Genomic DNA, 16393 nt, shown 5'->3' with positions numbered 1-16393 from the left:
ACAGGCCATAAATCCAGCCCTGTGTATTTTCTCAACATATCAAGGCTATAATTAGGAGATTATAAGATTAGAGAACTCACGAGATATTTTTAATGAAGTTCTAGCATGATATACATCGGAAACTCCCGGGCTTGTCCAATAGAATCCGGTTGAAAAGTAAGTTCTTTTTATAATAACTTCGATATTTTGGTTTGATTGGCCGAAGATTATTGCGTAGTACGAGTGACGTATATATAGTTAACCAATCCAGAATGTAAAATAATTATTAATTGGTTGTGATTGGTTGATCAAACGACAAAAAAAAATACTTGTGAGTCTTACTGACTTGAGCGTTATATAAATTATGCGGGACTATAACGCCTATTGCACAAGAAGTTATACTCTATCATTCCCACCATCTTTACGAAGTGAACTTGCAAGACAGCAATGCTATTGTAAGTATCTATGTTCAAATAATGTATTCGATTTAATATTGACCTAATTATAAATGATGATAGGCATAGGCGGATTCAAGGGGGGCCCAGTCGGCCCAGGCCCCCACCCCTAAATTTGAAAAAAATGAAAAAAAAATAGAAAAAAGAAAATTCGAATTAAATTTTGAGTCTAGGAGTGCCATTTCCGGCCATCTACCATGGTGGGCTGAGGTAGTACAGACCCTCTACATGTGAAAGTCCCTCTCCGGGCACCTTCTATTTCAAATTCCTTGATCCGCCACTGATAAGTCATTATTTTATTTTATTTTGTTATTAATATTCTATTGTGTTCCAAAAACATAAAAATATATATCTTGTCAATGATAAAAGAGAAAAAGAAAACAGTTTAAGTGAGTTGCAGATCAAAACTTAAAATATAAAACAAATATCTTCCAATTTTGACTAAATTCTTAATCTGAATGGTTTGATGCAAATTGCATCAAAATAATTTAAAGGTTATTTTTAATATTATGGTTACTTAGATCTTTTTGTAGTAGGATATGTAATTTATACCTTCCAACTCTACTATGAGCAATACTGTTACCAAACTTCAGAGATTTTATGGTTGTGAAGCTTTTCGAAAATTCAGTTAGTATCAAGTTGAAACATATGCTATTCCATCGGAATTGTTATCCTATTTTAATATTAGTGATCTCGTATAGCGAAACTTGCTGATAAATTAAGGTAACAAATTCTTACGACGTTCAAAGATGTTTGAGATGACATTATTATGTAGGCCTATGTAGACAGAAAGCACTGGGTTCCAATTCCGGTAGGGCGATTTTTCACACTCGCAAATTTCTCGTCTTTACCGTTTACAATATATATAAAGTTAAAGTTGCTCAAAAGTTATTTAGTAAAATCAACACAGCAAAGTGGTTTTAAAATCTCTGAGTATTATATAAATTTATTTTTAGTCTAAAAAGTTGTTTAATATAATTTTTAAAATGCATTATAATTTTCTATAGACGTCTATGATTAGAAAAAATGCCGCGTATTTTATGAAGTACACTACCGTATCTCTAAGAGTTGTTTGCAAAAAACATTATACTTTAGCTACCGGCAGTTCTAAACGGTTAACAGGCCTATGTATTTATTGAGTAACGTATAGAAGGTAGATCTCCATCCTGTATGCTGCCACTTGGAGTCCGACACCATTGTCGCTGCAGATGCTATGCCTACCACAATAACAAGTGGATGCGTCGGAAGCAATTTTCATTGGTCCGGCCAGTGGCGATTATCCCAATCCCCACTCCCTCTACCGCACCACAGATTGGCCCGTGATGGAGGTGGGAGAGGGGAAGGGTCATATCACTGATAAATTGAATATAAACTGATTATTGTGAGTGTGACAGATTATTATGGCCTTTAATTAAGAATAATAACGAGATGCTTCTTCGTTAAATAAATACACAAGTAGACCTACAAGATTTATGCAATACAATATTAAAAACAATATCTATGTTCTTTCATCCATGTTTATATACACGAGTTGCCGGATAAAATATATGTATTAAATGCCATGAAATGAAATATATGTTCGTATTGCACATGGTATATTACATTATTTTTTACAATCATTATAAAAATGAGTATTTATCTTCTGATGAGATGTATAGCATTTTATAAAGTTGCCTAAAAATATGTTATGTTTGTCTTTACTGCATTATTTCTTAGCAGTTTTAATTTAGTAAATCCTTGCTTTATTAAAGGTGCAGTCAAATAACGTCCTAGATAATGAATTTAATATTATAAACAGCCGTTTTAATATACAATTGTTTAGTTTCTATTTCGATTTATTTCATAAAGTCACATTCATATTCACATGTATGATTGCAATATAAAATTTAAAGTATTTAAAGTCAAAAACAATAAATGAAAATGAGATGCAAGGAATTACATTAGCAGCAAAGCTTTTAACATGTAACGCTTTTAAATACCAAGATAAAAAAAAAATCTATACCTAACAAAGTTTTAGAGGTAAACTATACCCCGTTGGACACCATCCCGGTATTTCTGAGTCGAGGTTTCGGGGGGCCTGAATAAAGATTGCTAGATTGGGGCCGGCAAATTATTATTTACGTGATACTAATAAAGATACATTAAATAAATTGATAAAATATTTTCTCGTAAATTAACAGACGTATAAATAATACAGCTTCTATATTCTTTTACCAGACATTAATTTACTGGTAATTATTGTGAAGATGTGTGTTATAGCTAAAGTTTGAATCAGGGAAAACATGTTGGTTTTATTTTTTACGTTGTAGTTCATAACTTATTTGATCCGTATAAATGAGATATGAAAAGATTGATTTTTTAATAAGTAGAACACTTCAATATACTTATTATATTATATTCATTCAGGTTAAGACATCTTATAGGGTTGGCACAACCAAATTTAGACAAGGTTGACTGGTTTGTTTGTTGCTTGAAGTCAGGTAATAGAATTTTGTAAAAAAAAAAAAAAAAAAGGATTGCGTCAGAAAAAGTACAATATTTTTTACAAACATTATTAAGTTGTAAATTATTGGTCCGGACCAGCCGGACCGCTTCCGACACCTTTAAAAAGTGATTTATTAATGCAAACTGACAACAAAGGTTTAGGCCTAATATATCTATTTTAATGACAAATTAAATGCTTGTGCCTTGATTTTATTAAGATGTAAATGAAAAATGGGTAACCATATGTATGTTTCTTCTACAGCAAAGTGACATTGTTGCTAGGTATCTGTGCCTCGTTGGCAGCAGCAGTACCACCACCACCGAAAGGTTACCCGACTGCTCAAGCATGTGGTAAATGTCCCGCATTTTGGGTTCCATTTCAAGGAAGTTGCTACCGCGTCTTCGGGAACAGATTGGATTGGGCAGACGCAGAGGAGAGTTGTAAAGCACTCTTCAACAAGAAGGCAACTGGCCATCTAGTCTCTATCCAAAGTGAAGATGAAAATAGGTTTGTTTCACATCTTTGGGATTCGTCTACCGGTGGATCGACTGATTCCAGTAATCGAGCTTATTGGATTGGATTGTCAGACATAGCCGAGGAAGGCACTTACGTATGGTCTGACAGCGATACGGTAGCATCCTATACAAATTGGAAACAGGGGGAGCCTAACAACGCAGGAAATGAAGACTGTGGTCACGTCACGAAGTCGAATGACGAGATATTGCTTTGGAATGATACGGAATGCTATCATACACTGTCCTTCGTGTGTGAGCTTCCACAGTAACGTTGCACAATGTTAAATATCCTATAATGCACCAGTGCCTAACAACGCTGAATCGGCTTAAAAAAAAACGCTTTAAGAAATACAAAATTTGAACAGTACCGCAATTTGTAGATTGCAAGTGCAATCCATATTAAGCTCCATTTCTAGAAAAAAAAATGAAAGAAAAAGTATGCCCAACATTCTAACTCCTTAATTCCTAAAGGTATTTCTAACTTTAATAAATAGTTTATTTAGATAGTTCACTTCTTCAATTAGGTCTATTTCTACAGCATTGCCTAATTTGGCCAACAATTAACCATGTTTTTCTCGTTTATGCTAGTTTTATAATATGTCATAACGGTAGATCAAAACATCACCATTATTCACTCCAACTATATCTGCTTTGTAATAATTTAAATAAACATGAGCAGCTGTTAATATAATCGCATTCGTGCCATAAAGAAACTATAAGATTTACATTACTATTAGCATATCATATCATAGACTGCTTGTTTTTCATTTCTTTACTGTATCAACAGCTAATTTTGATTAACGAATTTGTGTTTAGAAATAAATTCAGCATTGCTAAATCAGAATCATCCAAGTCTTCAGTTTGGCTGTGGTAGTTCCTGTAGTTCCGGGTACTATTTATTTCATTTTCTATCGTCATTGCTTACAAGTGTAACGAGTTCGTAAAATTGGTTGTATCTTAGTATCATTATCATATATTCCTATTTATTATCACCACCCTTCTACTCGTCACCATTACCAGTATCATCATCATCATTCTCACCAGGTCTATTTCTACAGCATTGCCTAATTTGGCCAACAATTAACCATGTTTTTCTCGTTTATGCTAGTTTTATAATATGTCATAACGGTAGATCAAAACATCACCATTATTCACTCCAACTATATCTGCTTTGTAATAATTTAAATAAACATGAGCAGCTGTTAATATAATCGCATTCGTGCCATAAAGAAACTATAAGATTTACATTACTATTAGCATATCATATCATAGACTGCTTGTTTTTCATTTCTTTACTGTATCAACAGCTAATTTTGATTAACGAATTTGTGTTTAGAAATAAATTCAGCATTGCTAAATCAGAATCATCCAAGTCTTCAGTTTGGCTGTGGTAGTTCCTGTGGTTCCGGGTACTATTTATTTCATTTTCTATCGTCATTGCTTACAAGTGTAACGAGTTCGTAAAATTGGTTGTATCTTAGTATCATTATCATATATTCCTATTTATTATCACCACCCTTCTACTCGTCACCATTACCAGTATCATCATCATCATTCTCACCATCCTTATCGTCCACCTCATCATCATTATCAGCACCTCTCATCGTATACCTTATAATCATTATCGTCATAATCATTATGATCATAATCAATCATAATAAATTTTCATAATCAATCGTCATTATCATCATCATCATCATGACCACCACAAGCTGTACTCCTTCTGCACCTCGTTCAGCTAAGAATAAAGTTTTAATTATTTCAATATCAACCTGTTATTAATATTTCCTTATGGGGTTTATAATTCATTTTGTAAAAATCATTATTTTTTACACCATATCAGGACAGTGAATTGTGTTAGGCGGTTGAATTTTGTTTTAATTATTATTTTGTTTTTAATTATTTTTATTTTTATTTATTTTTTTTTTATTTTTTTTTTTTTCGTGTTGATGCAGTTTCTTATATTTCTCATACAATTGCGCACCCATCTAAGTTTGTATTGGTGAATTAAGCAATCCCCTGAATCTGCCACTGAATAAATTCCTCAAGAAATCACAAAAGAATATAAATTCCAACCTTTTAATAAATCACTTCTAAATACTGTAACTTCCAAACGTGTCAATAATTCGAAAGCTTGGTAAGTTAGCTAAATCGCATTAATTCGTTTGATATTATATCGCACGTTTGAATACCTAAACCTAAAGAAATGATTACGCTCATTATCGGTACATCAATATTAAAGAAGTGTTTCGTTTTAACATTCATAATACAGTTTTCAGTTGCATTCGATGTTAATATTTTTAAAATTTGCGTGTCGATAAGTGTCACGTGTCTAAGAAGTAAATTCAGCAATAATTTTCTCTCCAAGTTCTTTGACGGCGGCCAAAGTTTCTTCGCCTGATGGAATGATTTGGTCTTCTGGCAACACGAATCCATAATTACCAGTGTCTCTCAGTTCGACAACATATGAATATTTGGCTTTAAGAGTTGCGTAACCCCAGTCTACGCTGCAACCTGATGCGGCGTCTGTCACATTTGAAAGTATTTCATAGAATGTATATTTAGATAGAATAATTTTATACTGTACACAACAATAACAATAATAATAATAATAATAATAGAGATTAACATTAAACTTCATAACTCGATACACAATGTTTTGCTATGCTAAGGTCATCATGAGTAAAACTTAATAAGGCCTATAAAAATATAACCTAATAAACACGTCAATTGAATTCAGCCATTGAAATTAAAATCCAATTGATTGATCATGAAGTGTAAATATTCTGTAGAAAAGAAATGCAATGATATGGATACTTACACAGAGTTCTTGCCGATGGCCCATATGTATACTGCGTTCCGTGGACGGCTTTCAATGCGTCTGTACACGCCTTACCCATCGCATCCTAAAGACAGTAACAATATATGATAACGTTTTCTGACAAAATTACACTGTGCAGCAACGTTTTGTTAGCACTATCTTCTGACAAACTAACCTACACACAATGCTGATGCTAAGTATGATAATACCAATAATATTGAAAAAAACCATATTTTAATGCACTCTTACGTGATCTTTACTATCTGATGGCAAAGCGGCAGTCTTGGAGTATGACCATGGAGCCAGCCAGAGTTGAGAGTAGGCGTGGAAGTCAATGAATACATGGAAATCCTGGGTCTGCTTCTTCTGCAGAAGGAAACTAGTGCTTCCAGCAACCTCTGGTTCTGAATGGGAACTCGAACCGCGATAAGTATCAGAACAAGCGTTCGTACTAGCACCAGCGCCTGCAACAGAGTTAAACATTTATAAACGATTTATACAAATGTTCAAAAATAACATTTGATGCATTAACACATTTTATCAGGCAACAATGCTTGGCTTCTACCGACTTAAACGAATTCTGATTAGTAACAAATGTATTGAGAAGTCATATTCTATATCTGTAAGGAAACATTAACCTTAAACAAAACAATATTGACTCGCGTAGGATCTAATTAAAACACGTTCTTGTATAGACCCTAAAATTGGCTAATAAATTGCAAATCACGAAAAACGAATTAGTTTTTAAAGGAAATAAACAAAAAGTGCTAGGATATATAAACGTTTTGTCTTACCTCCCCATTTGTGTTCGTAATTACGGTTGGGGTCAATACCTGTGCAGGTTCGTCCAGCCTCTCTGCGGCGGGTCTTCCTCCACATGCGATCCTATAGCAAGTGTGTTAAATATTAGTAGCAACACATATAATAATCAACTGGTTACGGTTATGATTTCACAAGAAATCACCAATTTCTAATCCATATATAAAGTTTAAAATATAGAAAATGAAGAGGGGAAAAACTAAACTACAAACAGTAACCCAACATTCTTTTAGGCATAGAAAAACGTAAACCTACGACAGGAAATGAATATTCACACAAATTAATAAATTTGAAGCATGCATTCATGTACAAAGTTATGTATAGTGGCATGCAGGTGTAGTATCTTCCCTAGCCCATGATGAATAGGTCTGGTTTGTTTCGGTTGAGATATGCGGGTTTCTACGACCTTAGTAAGTGGGGGTATGTTGAATTAAATTTGTTAACATTCATTTAAAGAAACTTAACAATTGATCAATCAGAAGAGGGCCAGGAATAATAAGCACGTGCCTCACAAACACGTGTAGTCCCACAAATGCGCGTGTTTGCGTAATGTTTTTGTCGTTTTGCGAGACCTTAGCAACAATATCTAAGGGGCGGGGCTTAGCGGAAAGGTCCATTGTCTTATTTTTTAGATGGTCATCAGGCCCGTAGCCAGGTCATATCAAGGGGGGGGGGTTCTCTGAGCGTGGGGTCCAGGCCTGCCTAAGGGCCCCGGAGGGGTCGGGGACGAAACCCCCGAAGCCAAAGCAGTTTTTGTGTTTATTGGGTCTATATAATGTTATAAAAGCAGTTATGTTTGGAAAAAGATCTATGTAATAAAAAGGTGGTAATATAATAAAATTAGAAAATATTTCGTGAGTTGATTCCCGTACGATTATAAATCGTAACGGTACTGCATCGTGAGTGGATTTCCCGTACAATTAAACCTGTCTCTTATACACATCTAGATGTGTATAAGAGACAGGTGTGTGTGTGTGTGTGTGTGTATAATCTGCAAGCGTGAAAAGTTTCCCCAACACCGGGATATATTAGTATAGGCTAACCGTGCTCGAATAGAACACGAGATAATACAACTGTAGGCCTCTAAGCTTATCAAGTATAGACTACCAAGCAATTTTCCAGTTGTATGAGAGAAAACGTCTGTCTGATGAGTATCACAGCTCAACACTACAGACACCTATACGGTGGCGACGATTATGCAAACCACCTAGACAAAAGTTGATAACCGAAAACGTTTGCTCATTGAAATTTAAAATTATCATGGCAAACTATTACCACCTCTCCGGGGGTTTTGTTGTTGTTGTTTTAATTTTCTACGGTATCTTGTTTGCCAATGCAGCCTTCCAGTTTTATTTACCTCTCTATATTAACAGCAATAATGATAACAATTAAACAAGCGAAGAAGATGAAAGCTTACTTGGTTGGTGAAATACATGACGGTTGCCGGTGATATCCATTCACGAGCATGGATACCGCCTTGGAAATAGACTGCGGGCTTTCCACTGGCCTTTTTTCCGATCTATTTATAGAACAGTCAGTTAAAAACTTTGTTTAATGATGATGACATAATTAATGTTGAAGTATTGAATCCCGACACGATAGCGTGCATTTCGATACTTGGAGTATGTACTATACTATATTGTTTAGTAACAGTACTGTAATTTAGTAGGGCTTCATTAATCTGTTGAAGGATTTGTAAAGGATTATCCATATGACATAATATGCCTGTCGTGTATGTCGGGTAGGCATTACTCCAGGCCATTTGAGATACAAATAGAGGTATGAAAAAATATCACCCATTTTTTAATACTGGTAATAATCTTGCAAAATGCATAAAATGACTAGCTTCTATAGCGGAATTACCCCAGATCCAATCTAGACCCTGCTGCTCGACAAGCTGGGCCCCTAGGCGCCCATGGACCTTTCCATTAAAGCCCTACAACTGCGTACACATGAGGTTGCCAGGAGTGGCGACAGGATTTGCCCGACCGGGTGGAGCGGTGTGGGGCGAGGTCCCCGACGGGGAACGATTCCCCCGACGAGGAGTCAGATTTCTCCGACGAAAGCAAAGTGTCGAGCTTCGATTAAAAGGTTTCGAAAGTTGTCCCGGGAAATTTTGAAAACTTAGGGGTTTCAAAGGCTTAGTCCTATTTAATCGATTTTAGAGTCTACTAATATGTAAAAAATACATTTTTTTTCTCCCCGACGAATTGTGCTTTTTCTCCCAGACGGGGGCCCTGGTCCCCCGGCCACCCCTCCCCCAACTGGCGCCACCATGGAGGTGGCCCTGACGCGTAATAAATACAGAGTAGCCATTCTACTGATATCAGAATTGGAACGGTGCAAGTATAAGACATGACACATTTTGTTCGTTTATTCATATGTTACCTTTAGGCCGTTGATTGCGCGACCTTCTGTTGATGTAGCGATTTGGAAGGATTCTGCGATGTTAGAATGGGCTGCTGCAGAATCAGCAACCCACTGTTGGATCTGAAAAAGTCACAACCAACATTATCAAATAGTGAAAGCGTGTGGTTTGTTTGGCGCTCTGAGGATTATAGTAGAGTGAAGAATCATTTAACCATGGAGGTATCTATGACTCAGTATTTGCCTCGAATGTCATCGTCATCTACCGTCAACATCACCCACAACCTATCATTGTTCATCATCATTATCATCACCAACACCATTACAATCATCATCATCATCACTACCTTCACCATCGTCATCACCACCATAATCGTTATTACTAGTCATATCAACATATTCATTATTATCATTATCGTCATATTTATCATCATAATCATGACATCATAATCATCATCATCATCATTACAAAATCCTACAATAGGTTGATTAGGCCTATGTAACAGAAGCAATGATTATGCATGCGTAGTTTAATAATGATGGATGTTAAATAACGATTACCAGCATACCTCATCGTAGGTGTGATACTTGGAGTAGTCGAACCCATTGTTTCCATCCAAGATTCCTGTAGGAGTGAATTGATCATCGATGAGGGTCTGAACATCCGAGATATGGGTGTCGAATTCGAGACCGCGTGCACCAAGAAGCACAATGAGATGGTCGATATGGTGAGGGGAAACCATAACGTCAACTGGACGGCCCAATACACGGCTACTCTGCCAAAAGTCGAACTGAGAAATGGGAAAAAATGTTGATATTAACATGCGTCAGTCTGGTTTCCATAAAATCACTACGCTGTCGCCACAGCGTTGTCGCTGCAATCGCTGCACTGGTTAGATTTCTACCGAGCAATCAGCGCCGCCGAAAGCCGCGTCGGCGATAGCGTGTAATGATTTTATGTATACAAGAACGTTTCCAGTGAGTCATTTGGGGCTACAATAATTGTCAATGATGATGCTGATAACCAATATAGATTATTAACAAAAAATATTTATCTTAGAATCATTCAGTCCGTTACCCCTGGATTGAACCCACTACTGTAAGTGACCCTGGGTCGAGAGAGGCCCTTATAAGAAATTATTATGTATGGTAAACAAAGATTACCGACATACCTCATTAACAAAACATAAAATAATTCAGTCCCTTATCATTGTATTGCCCCCTTACCGTAAATGACCTAATAGGCCATGTGGACCTAATTTTTTATGTTTTAGTGTGGTGCGTAACAGGAAGAAACCCTTATTCGAAAATGGACGCTTATTACAAATTTATTAATGAGCTAAAATTGTACCATGTGTTGTAATAGGCCGATCTGACTAGACGCAGAATTGGAATTATTCAGTTTGTGACTAGGCCTATGTGGTTGCTTCACAATGATTGCCTCTTGTAATTTATGTAGGCCTACATACGCCAGACGACGCGAAATTTATTTAAAATAACTACTACTTATTCTAGAACAGGTAACGTGATCAAAGGGCTTAAACAAATTTGGGGTCAAATAGGAACATAACCTTACCGTCCCATCGATTCCTTCCTCCAAATTATGCAACCAGTCTAAATCACCCTCATTTTGTGGTTTGATACGGATCACTTGATATCTAGAAAAGGTATGTATCATAACACATTGACGCACATTGAATACAATGACAATATTAATAATAATTTCATTTAATTTCTTTAGGCACGAGCGCCAACGATATGCCAATAAGTGAACTTGATCACTGTCCTACGTGGCATATCCATTTAACAACATGGGACTTAATGGACCAGTACACCGGGGCAACTCCCTACTCTTCTCGAATGATCTGGGTTCTTTAAAATGCGTACACATTGGCCTACGGTTTAAAGTCCTTATCCGAGAAGACTTGTTCCACCACCGGAACCATTGGCGAGTGAGCCGTTCGAACCAGCGCCGATATTAGAGCTGAAGGTAATTAAAAAATCAGATATCTCATTAACTGTTTCCGAATTTTTCATGAAAAAAATATTTTTCGTCAGGAGTCTAGCTTTATAGTTTAGCCTTCCGACATAGTGCGTTTAACTTCTCTTTTCGATTTTGCAAACTTCAAAAATTTAAAGGTAAAATTAAAGAGCTATATAAGGTTAACAGAATTTTAGCTGGAAAGAACTTTTTAAGTTTATTTATTATTCTAATATTTCGTGATATTATGTTGGAAACCTGCATAATGTGGGATTTCCAAGTAAGTTTAGAGTCAATCGTGATGCCTAAGAATTTTGTTTTATTTACGCGAGATATGATGGTATTGTCGATTAATAAATTCTATTTGGATTTGATAACATAATATGCTGAGTAAAAACTATGTAGTTACATTTAGAAATGTTGAGTGATAATTTATTGAGCTTGAACCAGTTCGATACTTTAGTTAATTCATTATTCATAATGTTAAATAATAAGGTTTTGTCATTATGAGAAAACACAATATTTGTGTCGTCTGCAAACAGAACAAACTTGAATAATTTGAAAGAATTGGGTAGGTCATTAACGTAAATTAAAAATAAAAGCGGGCCAAGAATTGATCCTCGGGGAACACCACAAGAGATAGATAGAAGAGATGAGTCAATAGAGTTAACAAAAGTATATTGGAAGCGATTGGAAAGGTAGCTTTTTAAAGTTGGAGCGGAAGGCCGCGGATACCATAGTTTTCAAGATTGCGAAGAATTTTGTGGTTAATATATCGAACGCTTTAGAAAGATCTAAAAAAGCACCGATCACATATTCTTTTCTCTTAAAAGCAACTGTAATTTTATCATACATGTCAATAAAATGCAAGTTCCGTTGAGTGGTGTTTTCTAAAACCATACTGAATTTGAAATAAAGCATTATTCTGAATTCCTAATAAGAAAATTGTATAATCTGTTATAAATTAAAATGGTGAGGATTTTCCTTTTTATATATGGGTATAACTTTAGCTATTTTTAAAGGGGCGGGAAATACACCAGTTGATATAGATTATATAATAGAGGTTTGGATATAAAATATGAGACTTGTTCTATAACTTTGTTGGAAAACCCGTCCATTCCTGGACTTTTATTATCTTTTAAATTGGATATTAACCTTCCAGAGCTCATCCTCTGTAACTGGATAAAGAAAAATAGAATCATTGATGGGCATAGGTAAAAAAGAAGTGACTGAGTTATTGCATGAATTACTATTGATACTATTTGAAAGTCTAGTACCAATGTTTATAAAATATTCATTTTATAAACATTCAGTTTGAGGTTCAGTGATTTTGATGCCATTAAGCAGCATGTGTGAAGGCATGACCTTTTTAGTCTTCTTACCCAGAACAGTGTTTATTGTTTGCCATGTTTTATAGATATCATGTTTTAAATTGTTAAATTTTTCAGTGTAATAATTTGTTTTAGCAAGTTTAAGTAGACGCGCTAATTTATTACGATGTCTAGCTGTTTTTGTCAGACGGATTTTTAGTTCTGATAATTTTCTTAAAGTTTTGTTTCAATCCAGGGATTGCGTTCTTTTCTAAAATTTCGCCTACAACAAGTTATTTTAATGTGTTTAGTGTATAAAGTAAAGTGTTCAACTCTTTGTGAAAGGCATTATAGGCCTGAGTTGCACCTGTTTAGGCTTAACAGTATGTAAATAAGTTTGCCAGTGAAGTAGTATTCACGTATCTATATTATATAGATACGTGGTATACAATATAGAGCGTAAGGTAATACAATAAGGTAATACAATAAGGTACCGTATACAATATAGAGCGTAAGTATTTCAACAAAGGAGCTAAAGCTAGTTACGGTATTTATTCGTCTGGAATGAAGCTTATGCAAATAAGTTAACTATATGCAACGTATGCAGATAAAATAAATTGAAATAGTGTTTACGTTTCTATATTATGTAAAAATGGAGTAAACTAGATCTTAAATATACAAGTGGGCGGAAATATAAAACGCACTTGAAAATTAACTATAAGCAAATGCTTGATAGACAATATCAATTTTTCGAAAATAGATATTAAATATATAAATCTAGTGATTGTATAAGAAAACGATATTCCAATGCAAATGAGCAAATTTAGCAAAAGAAGTAGATATACAGTATATAAATATTGGAAAAAACCTGAATAAATTTATCCGAAGCAAGCTTCTTTCCAATTTACTTACAATCAATTATAAGTAGACATTTGGATATTTAAACTGTATGAAAAACATTAATCATGTTGCAAAAATAAATTATAGAAATTATTATTTTTTAATACTAGAATAAATAGATCATTTATCCACGGGGTTACAAAAAACTTAGTGATATGTGATAACGAAATAGGAGAAATATAAATTTCTGAAAGTTTCTAAGATATTGACATCAAGGCAATATCAGTCCTTAAAGTTTCTATTTGAAATCATGGAGTATGCCATTAGATGATCGCCATTTTCCCGCTACAAAACGAAGTTTGCATCCCTCATCATACAAGGCCTTTACTTGGGTCTTCCATTTTCATTTCTCAGTAAGGTTGATCGGCGTTTTAACGTCGTCTATAATATGATAAACTTAGTTCTTGATAGCTATGTGACGTTGGCGCATAACTTCAACCTTTGTGTTGTAGCTAAGAAAACGAACAAGAATATGTCGGCCATTGCCTTTAACTTAAACTTACCCATCATATCTAACTTGGTCTGCCGTAGCGGCCGCGATGGCCAGTGCCAACAACAAAAACCGAACCATGATTATAAGTAGGCTTATCCATTGCCTCGTCTGTCAATTTATATAATAAATACTTCACGGGGATGACACACTTTATACAAAGTAGCATACTTTACGCGTCTATAACACTTGGGGAATAGTATAGTTTGGGTTACCCTGGTGAAATGTTCTATATCTTTTCTAAACTAATTCCTCCATGATCTTATCATGGTTATGGTGCGGGTATGACGTAATGCTCTTCAAAATGCGATAATGTATGAGAAAATAGCATCTGCTAATTATTACACAGTGCACAATCTATGTTCAGAAATGACCTAAAGTTATATAAAATATTTATATATACAGTCCGCCCTCCAATTCGAGACCACTCTGTGTATCTGAAATTTGGGATAGTCTCGGGGTTCGGTCTCAAATTAGAAACCTCTACGGGCCTGCACAGTTGGAGCTGAATTTGAATAGCATAAATTTATGAAAATACATCTGTTATAATTTTGAAGTTAAATTTTTCAAATTAAAGAGTATTGCTAAAAAAATTTAGAATCTGATTTTATTTTAAATGTGGTCTTGAATTGGAGGTCATTTTGTCACTTGGTACTCGAATTAGAAGGGTCTCATAATTAGAGGGTAAGTTCAGTGTTAAAAGATAGGTGGTAAGTCGGTACTTTGCAAAAGTGGTCTCGAATTAGAGTGGTCTCGAATTGAAGGGCGGACTGTAGTGCCTAATACTAAAAAGTACCAAAGCGATTATAGCGTTATTACCCTATGCTAATGTGTATAGGCCTATATATTGGATCTTTCTGGAGTGTCAATCCTAACAACTGACCATCATATCTGAGCATAGAATAAGCACTTGCCCCGTTTTCTCCCACCACAAACGCACGCGTTTACATACAGTTTACGTTGTAGTTTTGGGACTTCAGAAACCGAAATCAATGATTTTAAGAAAGGGAGCTAGGCCAATAGGCCTATTAATAATTACAGCAGTACTAGCGACAAATCTGCCTCTGTCATGCCCTTAATAATAGGCTTAATGTACGCATAATTCTATTTGATCTGTTTCGTTAAAACAAATATCGTTATTATCATTTTGGAAATTACTAACAAATAGCAGGCGATAACTCTATATCATGCGGTCGTGTATTTATCTCGGAATGTCTTCCCTGTGTAAATTATTTACAGCAATGTAATAAATAAATCTTCGCTATCTCTGATAATTATTACATCCAGCTGTTAATCATATTCAAGTGCTGTTGATACAATCTGTATTAAATTATAGCGATAATAATAATTTAATCAATAATAGAAGGAATGTTCGCATGATATTGCAATGGCACAGTGCTAATTCAACTTTGGTTTGGGTCGATTGGTCCATAGAGCAAAGAAACAGTTTCTGTTTCTTTGCTCTATGATTGGTCATACACTTTTGCTGACCAATATTTTTTTGTCCAACTCTCAACATCCAGGACAATATTAGGCCATCCTGGTAGCATGTCTGATGTAGAGGAGCACTTTTAGAGAACTTGTCTCCCGGTGTAGGCCTACTATCTATCACCACCTGGACCTGGACTGTAAAATTAAGTATTCGAACTTTCGTGGATCCTTGTTGTTAATAAATAATAATATAATAAACCATAATTCAAACTAATTCCAGACATGGAAATACAGATGGTATATTTAATGAGATATCTCAAACAAACTTATACTATCATAAAAAAAACTTGAATCCGAACTCCTCGCTTCAGGTAGTTGCTAGACCCAAGTGTTCTTGGATTAGGACTCAAAACCATATCGGCGACAGTTGTCATATTGACCTAGATAAATGGTCCATGTTATTTGGTTTAAAGTGTGTTAGCAATAAGATGTTATTTAACCTTATATTACTCATTACCAAATTCCATATTTTTACTTGTAAAATAAAGGAGAGAAAACCAACTAGAGGCGAACTTATTAATAAAATAAGATATTTCCACAAAATAGAAAATCTTATTTACAAAAGAAAACAATATTTATCAAAATTTAAGGAGAGATGGGATTGTATAAATCATGTGTTGTAATATCTCCGGATTAGTGTTTCCGGTTTAAAATGCTACGATTTGCAAATTTGTTGATAAAATTGAAAGTCTGTTTAAAAAATCGTATTACTGCCAAAAAACCAAACAAAAATAAGTTACAGGGAAAAGGGTTATTTCTGTTTTCCTGTTCATACGTGTT

General features: G+C 34.9%; 2 protein-coding genes across 3 annotated transcripts; one reads left to right on the top strand and one right to left on the bottom strand.

Moving 5' to 3' along the window:
- The first annotated feature begins 310 nt into the window (after positions 1 to 310).
- Positions 311 to 4801, top strand: LOC117105496 (alpha-N-acetylgalactosamine-specific lectin-like). Of its 2 annotated transcripts, XR_004444914.1 has the most exons (3): positions 311 to 434; positions 3181 to 3958; positions 4479 to 4801. XR_004444914.1 is itself a non-coding variant. In XM_033246663.1 (2 exons), the coding sequence occupies exons 1-2, from the start codon at positions 427 to 429 to the stop codon at positions 3701 to 3703; spliced, it is 531 nt and encodes a 176-aa protein (XP_033102554.1). In that variant the 5' UTR covers positions 311 to 426; the 3' UTR covers positions 3704 to 4281. The 2 variants fall into 2 exon arrangements, 1 of the variants encoding a protein (XP_033102554.1); XM_033246663.1 differs by lacking the exon at positions 4479 to 4801 and having other exon boundaries at positions 3181 to 4281.
- A 698-nt stretch (positions 4802 to 5499) lies between these two features.
- Positions 5500 to 14228, bottom strand: LOC117105493 (carboxypeptidase B-like). The gene is made up of 9 exons (XM_033246659.1): positions 14136 to 14228; positions 11018 to 11099; positions 10011 to 10232; positions 9463 to 9564; positions 8492 to 8593; positions 7050 to 7140; positions 6505 to 6719; positions 6256 to 6340; positions 5500 to 5960 (listed from the first exon to the last, which is right to left on the bottom strand). The coding sequence occupies exons 1-9, from the start codon at positions 14201 to 14203 to the stop codon at positions 5767 to 5769; spliced, it is 1161 nt and encodes a 386-aa protein (XP_033102550.1). The 5' UTR covers positions 14204 to 14228; the 3' UTR covers positions 5500 to 5766.
- Between the last annotated feature and the right edge of the window lie 2165 nt (positions 14229 to 16393).

The sequence above is a fragment of the Anneissia japonica genome, unplaced genomic scaffold, assembly GCF_011630105.1.
Source record: "Anneissia japonica isolate Jap-2015-1 unplaced genomic scaffold, ASM1163010v1 scaffold6233_len141684_cov196, whole genome shotgun sequence".
NCBI lineage: Eukaryota > Metazoa > Echinodermata > Crinoidea > Comatulida > Comatulidae > Anneissia > Anneissia japonica.
Note: the sequence above shows the minus strand (reverse complement) of the source record. Positions and strands in the feature narration are given on the sequence as shown.

Coding starts and splice junctions, on each gene's coding strand:
- LOC117105493 (XM_033246659.1), bottom strand. CDS start 14,203: ATGGTTCGGTTTTTGTTGTTGGCACTGGCCATCGCGGCCGCTACGGCA. Junction 10,233..11,017: donor AGGAAGGAATCGATGGGACG/GTAAGGTTATGT, acceptor CCCATTTCTCAG/TTCGACTTTTGGCAGAGTAG. Junction 5,961..6,255: donor GCCATCGGCAAGAACTCTGT/GTAAGTATCCAT, acceptor CAAATGTGACAG/ACGCCGCATCAGGTTGCAGC.